Source organism: Rutidosis leptorrhynchoides, chromosome 1, assembly GCF_046630445.1.
Source record: "Rutidosis leptorrhynchoides isolate AG116_Rl617_1_P2 chromosome 1, CSIRO_AGI_Rlap_v1, whole genome shotgun sequence".
NCBI lineage: Eukaryota > Viridiplantae > Streptophyta > Magnoliopsida > Asterales > Asteraceae > Rutidosis > Rutidosis leptorrhynchoides.
Genome location: NC_092333.1, coordinates 216,410,512 through 216,416,774, shown reverse-complemented (window position 1 = coordinate 216,416,774; position 6,263 = coordinate 216,410,512). Strand labels below are relative to the sequence as shown.

The window sequence follows — 6,263 nt, the reverse complement described above, 5'->3', positions numbered from 1 at the left end:
CATCTCATTCTCGGAGGGGAATGCATCATATTGAGCTCTTACTGGAATGCCTAAGAAATGTCTCATGTCGGTGAGGGTGAAAGAAACTCTCCGATCAGGGTTCTGAGAGGCTAAGAAAGAAAAGTAGTCAGGAGCATCGTCAACAGGTGGATGGTATGTCATGGTGTCCCGCATCAAGAGAAGATGACGTTCAGTAGCATGCTCGAACTCAGTGAATACATTGCGCATCGGGTGGTTTAGTAAGATGGGGATCCAGTAGCCACATGGAGTAGGGACATCTTAATTGAAAAAGGAATTGTTTGACATTGTTGTTGTATTATGAGCATGGTTAGTTAAAACACAGTTTATATGGTGTTTTTGTAAAAGTGATGACAAAAACATTTAATTTAATTAATTTAAAATTTGTCAAAGTCTGTTTAAGACAACACCAACACTTTAGCAAAATTTTTGGACAGAAGAGTTTTTTGAGCAATTTTGGGTTTTTCGAGCATTAATTATTCGAGCATTTCATTCAACACAGATTTTCAGTCAAAATTTTCATACTTAGAGGTTTTCAGACATCACACTTTTTTCGAGCAGCAAAGATGTTTTCAGACAACACAATTATTCGAGCAATACTAGGTTTTCGAGCGCTCGAAAACACGAAGTTTTGCACTCTGTCTGTTTGAGCACATATGAATGTTAAAGCAGATTAATAAATCAGGTTAAAATCAACTTTAAGGTGTAAAATCGATAGGAAACCTAACTTCTTAAGTGTGTGAATCATGTCCAAATACCAGAAATACTCGTGTTAAGTAAAGAACCCTAGTTTTGTTCCCTTTTTGTAATCTAAGTGAATTAAGCATCTAAAGGTGATTAGTGTGAGAAAAACATGTTCTAATCAGCATATAGCATGAACCCTAAGTCGTTTCAACTAACAATTTCACAGAATCAAGTATAATCATGTCAGATTTCAGTCCAAGGGTTCGAAACCCCTTCGTACAGTAAAACAGAGATTAAGTAGAGAGGCATACAAATCATGGTATTTCTTACATAATTAGTTGTTTACAGATGGTATAAAGTTACTATGTAACAATGGATTGAACCATAAACACACAAATTAGAGAAAAAAATGCCGATTTTGTAAAGGGTTGGGGACGATAAACAGTGATGATGATGGTGGTTCTCCTTGAGAGCAAGTGGGCCTATGTTTTGAAAGTGAGATTTGAAAATGATGGGAGCAAAAGTGAACTTTTATCCTTTTATAGGCACACGTTGACTGAAAAATTTCTTTTTCAGTCAAGCTTGCTCGAGAACCATTAACATGCAGGCATAGCTCGAAAAATTGAAATTTCATACACCATTGCTCGAAAACCTTTTGAATTTGAACTTGCTCAAAAATATTCAGTTTTTCGAGCAGATTTGGATTTAAATGGGATTTTGGTACAGCATGAAAACCTTAAGAATTTTAAGAAATTCTGTGAAATAATCAAGTTAAAGTTTAAACTTTAATTATTTTTCAAAATTTAATTTTCTCAGGTTTTTACAACTTTGAGACCGGGAACTATGAGGCAGTCATTTAGATACATCCTCTTGTGGTAGTCATTTAGACACATCCTCTTGAGGTAGTCACAGGGACACATCCTCCGTCATTGCTGACTGTGGTTTTGAGGCAGTCATTTAGACACATCCTCTTGAGGCAGTCACATGGACACATCCTCCATCATTGTTGACTGTTTGGTTTGGGGAAGTCATTTAGACACATCCTCCCGAGGCAGTCACTAGGACACATCCTCCATCATTGCTAACATTTTAATCTTAACTCCCCCTAGATAGTTGCAGGTTTTGGGAGAGTTAGGTTCCAGAAAATGAGTTTTACATTGTTATTTATGTAAAAGTCAGTTTAAATTTTGAAAATCATATTGTGACACTGGGTCTCACACTGTAATTTATATGAGAGCCATTGTTCTCATCTCCCCCTCAAAATGTGATGCATCACATTTTGAAAACACGATACTCCCCTTAGGCAAGTGCATCACTCCCCCTAGGCACTTGCCGGGATCCTAGATGGAAGAGAAATCAACCATGCCAATTTGATCAACCAGATTTTTGAAGGTGGGTTCATCTAGGGTCTTGGTCAGTAAGTCAGCTAGTTGACTTTTAGTGGGTACAAAGTACAATTCAACATTGCCTTTCTCAACATGATCCTTTATAAAGTGGTAGCGAATGTCAATGTGTTTGGTTCGAGAGTGGTGAACTGGATTACTAGTGATAGCAATGGCACTCTGAGAGTCACAGTAGATCGGGATTTTGTGGAATTGAATCCATAGTCAAGAGGTTGGGTCTGCATCCACAGCACTTGGGAGCAACAGCTTGCAGCTGCAATGTACTCAGACTCAGCGATGGAAAGAGATATGCAGTTTTGCTTGCGGGAGGACCAGCTGACTAATTTACGACCTAGGAATTGGAGACCACCAAAGGTACTTTGTGACGCCCCATACAAAACCATCGTGTACGGATCATCAACAACAGGTCCATTACAAGGTATAATACTATATGTTATTTCAAAACAAGTTTTGCTTTCATGAAAAGGTTACGTTTTTACCAATGTTAAATGTTTTATAAAAGATGACGTCTTTACCAACATCAAATGTTTTACAAAAGGTAACGTGCTTCTACAAATAGAAAGCATTAACATAAGTACGTGACACAAAGGTCATTACAAAGCCATTGTTCAAATGTAACATTAGTTGTGAATGCAAATTAAAAGTTCCATGATTGAGACATCTCTAAACAATGCAGCAGAAGTCTAACACAGCGAGTCTGTAACAGCGAGTCTATAGCACCAAGACTATAACAGCAAGTCTAACAGCGGAAGCAACAACGTCTAAGCACCTGAGAAATACATACTTAAAAAGTCAACACGAATGTTGGTGAGCTATATTTGTTTGTAATCAGCAATGTAATGTAGACCATGAGATTTCGTATTCAAAATAGTATCTAAAATTCGGATGATAAAGTATACGCTTATCCGTGGGCACCCGGTAACTAACTTAACAAGTAATATCACCCCCTAAAAGTACACCTGGAAAGTGTGTAAGTTTACGAAGTATTAAACACCCGTTGAATGCTAGCTCGACTAGCCCGAGTGGGGATGTCAAACCCTATGGATCCATATCTAATATTCGCGTTCACCGGTTCAAAACCAATGATTAAACGTTACCGTGCTAAGGGGAATCTTTGTGCCGTTATATCACCCACACATATATAAAGTTTAAGTACTCGTGTCTAGTATGTAAAAACATAAAAAGCGCATGTATTCTCAGTCCCAAAAATAGTTAAAGTAAAAAGGGAGCTATAACTCACAGTGAATGTGCGGTAAAAGTCGCTATGGAAAGTATGCAAGTAGTAAGTCGGTCCGAAAGGTCCTTAACCTAAGACAAAGGTTACTAGGTCAGTAAATTGTCTCCAAAAGTTTAAAAGTGAATAAATTAAGTTTAAGTATCATCGTCATCATCATTCGTAAAAGATAAAGTATGTTTTCAACAAGAATAGAGATCGAACCAAAGGGCTGACTTCGGACAGCTGTTACGACCTCTATACAAACTGAAATGACGTGCGGCTAGTGGTCAAGGCTCCGTTTCTGAGTCCTCTTACTTCTATCCAATTTTCAGATCCTAACTCGATGTATTTTGACCGTGGATATGGTTCAAGCGCAAGTAGGTCAGAAATTTCAGCACGTCGTTACAAAGGCGTAGTGACTTTCGGAAGGCTATAAATCCTAAACCGTATATCGGATTTAGGCAAGTCATAAACGAAAAGTCAACTACTTGAACCGAACTATCTGAAAATAAACTTTACAGAAGTCCTAGGAGTCTGATCAGACCCCAAAAAACAGAAAACAAGTGCTCCAGTGGGTTTCTTGGTGCTTGATGCTCATCACGGTTCTCATCCTTGATGCGTATAAGCTTCAAGTGTACAAATCTTTGATGTTTTAGCATCATTATGACCAAGTTTTAACCATCAACACACAACTAAAAGTAAAAGCTAACTTTTTACAAGTTTTGAACATCAAGGTTGTCTCTTTATTGTATAAACACAATAAAGCTTCAACCTTTCTCCTTTTGATACAAGTTTATGCATCTTCATCATATGAGATGATGAAGAATTGATTTTTATCACCATAAAAATCACAAAAAGGTTCCAAGTAAGTGACATCTGCAATAATAACTCAGATCTCAAGTGTTAAGAAACCCTAAGCTAGAAAGCTTGGATCTTTACAAGATTAATGAGACCATAATCTAGAAAGCTAAGATCTAGTAAAAGTAATGAGATCATAAACTAAAAAGCTTAGATCTTCAATAAAATAATGAAACCCTAAGCTAGAAAGCTTGGATCTTTAATGTTCTTGAAGATCCTTAAAGCAAAAAAGCTAGATCTACAAATTACATGAAGATCATAAACACAAGTTTTGATCTTTTAACAAAATAAAGTGATCTCATGCTTCAAAACTTAGATCCAACAAAGTAATGAAGATTCAAAGCTAAAAAGCTTGAATCTTTCATGTTCTTGAAGGATTCAAATCAAAGTTTGAATCTACAAGATATAACAAAATCCAAAAGCTAAAAAGCTTGATCTTATGATGATGATGATGATGATGATGATGATGATGATGATGATGATGATGATGTCGTGTATAAGAAGAAAAGTAGTAGAAGAAGAAAATTTAAAACTTACAATTTTTAGTGTGAGAAAGACTAGAGAGAAAATTAGAGAGCAAGTGTGTGTAAAATGTGAATGAGACCAAGTGTGAAATGGGTGAATGAGGCTTGGTATTTATAGTGGTGGTGAGGGCATATAGGCCGAGGGTATGGGGGGGACAAGTGGGGGACAAACTTTGCTTTTTGCATGGTGGTGGTCTAAAGGTGGTGCTTGTTGTTGGGATCCCATGCAACATTTGTAGTAATGGTTAACAAAAATGCTAGTATGTTGGCTCATATTAATGGGTTTTTGTCTTACAATTTAATGGGTCATAAACTTATTAAAGTTGGGCTAATTTAAGAGTCCATTAGCTAGAGTAGGGTGGACTTAAGTCCAATAAGGTAGAAAGTCCATTAAGACCAATTAGTGTGCATTAGTAAATTACTAAGCGTAATTAAGCAACCAATAAGCCAAGAAATTTTCATTAGAAAATAACAATTAGTATTACGTAGTCATAATATTTCAATTATGACAAAAGTTAAACGTGTACCAAGTACGTAGCTCACTTTAAATGTCAAGTGACACTAACGGTCATAAAAGCATTCGAGGATCAAGTTAAGTGATTAAACACTTAATAGCACGTTGTAAGGTATTTACGGAAGTAATTAATCATGAAATAAGATCCCAGAGAATAAACTAGCTCAGTACGCACATATACGCAGATTCGTGAAAGTATAGAGCACAAAAATATAAGTCGAAAAAGTCGGGTCGTTACATACTTTTCCGGTTTACTTGGTCACCACCATGATCAGCATCCGTGAATGCTATAAGGTTGAATCAGGTCCTAAAGGGATACCAGAGTCCAAGATTGGGCGTGCCTTTGAGATAGCTAAATATTCTCATTACGGCCTTGTAGTGAGAGTACCTAGGGTTGGCTTGAAATCGGGCACAGAGACATACAGCAAACATGAATGTCGGGTCTACTAGCAGTGAGATACATCAATGAGCCAATTTGGCTCCTATAGAGCGTCTGATCAAAAGGTTGACCATTCAGATCAGCATGTAATGAAATGTTAATTGACATTGGGGTGGGTCTGATTTTCATCTCAGGAAAGTTAAACTTTTTGAACATATCCGAAATGTATTTTGATTGTCCGATGAAAATCCCCTTTGGAAGTTGTTTAACTTCTAAACCTAGAAAGAAATGAAGTTCTTTGAGCATGCTCATTTCGAACTTATTTTTTACGAGTTCAGAAAACTCATAGCACAGAGCGGGGGAAGTGGAGCCGAAGATGATGTCATCAACATAGACTTGAATTAACAAGATGTGTTCATTCGGTTTTCTGATGAATAGAGTCGTGTCTATGGTTCCACGAGAAATTGTTCTTGAGAAGAAATGTGGTCAGGGTTTCATACCATGCCCTGGGCACCTGTTTTAGACCATAAAGATCCTTGGAAAGGAGATACAGATGATTGGGGTGTTTGGAGTCTACAAAACATTCAGGTTGACCGATATAGACCTCTTCTTGAAGGATGCCGTTCAAGAAAGCAGTTTTTATGTCCGTTTGATAAATGGTAAATCT

The 6,263-nt window shown here is 37.1% G+C and overlaps 1 protein-coding gene across 1 annotated transcript; it reads right to left on the bottom strand.

The window, feature by feature from the left end:
* Positions 1-553: 553 nt before the first annotated feature.
* Positions 554-5,908, bottom strand: LOC139894541 (uncharacterized mitochondrial protein AtMg00810-like). The gene is made up of 2 exons (XM_071877894.1): positions 5,641-5,908; positions 554-660 (listed from the first exon to the last, which is right to left on the bottom strand). The coding sequence occupies exons 1-2, from the start codon at positions 5,906-5,908 to the stop codon at positions 554-556; spliced, it is 375 nt and encodes a 124-aa protein (XP_071733995.1).
* Positions 5,909-6,263: the final 355 nt, after the last annotated feature.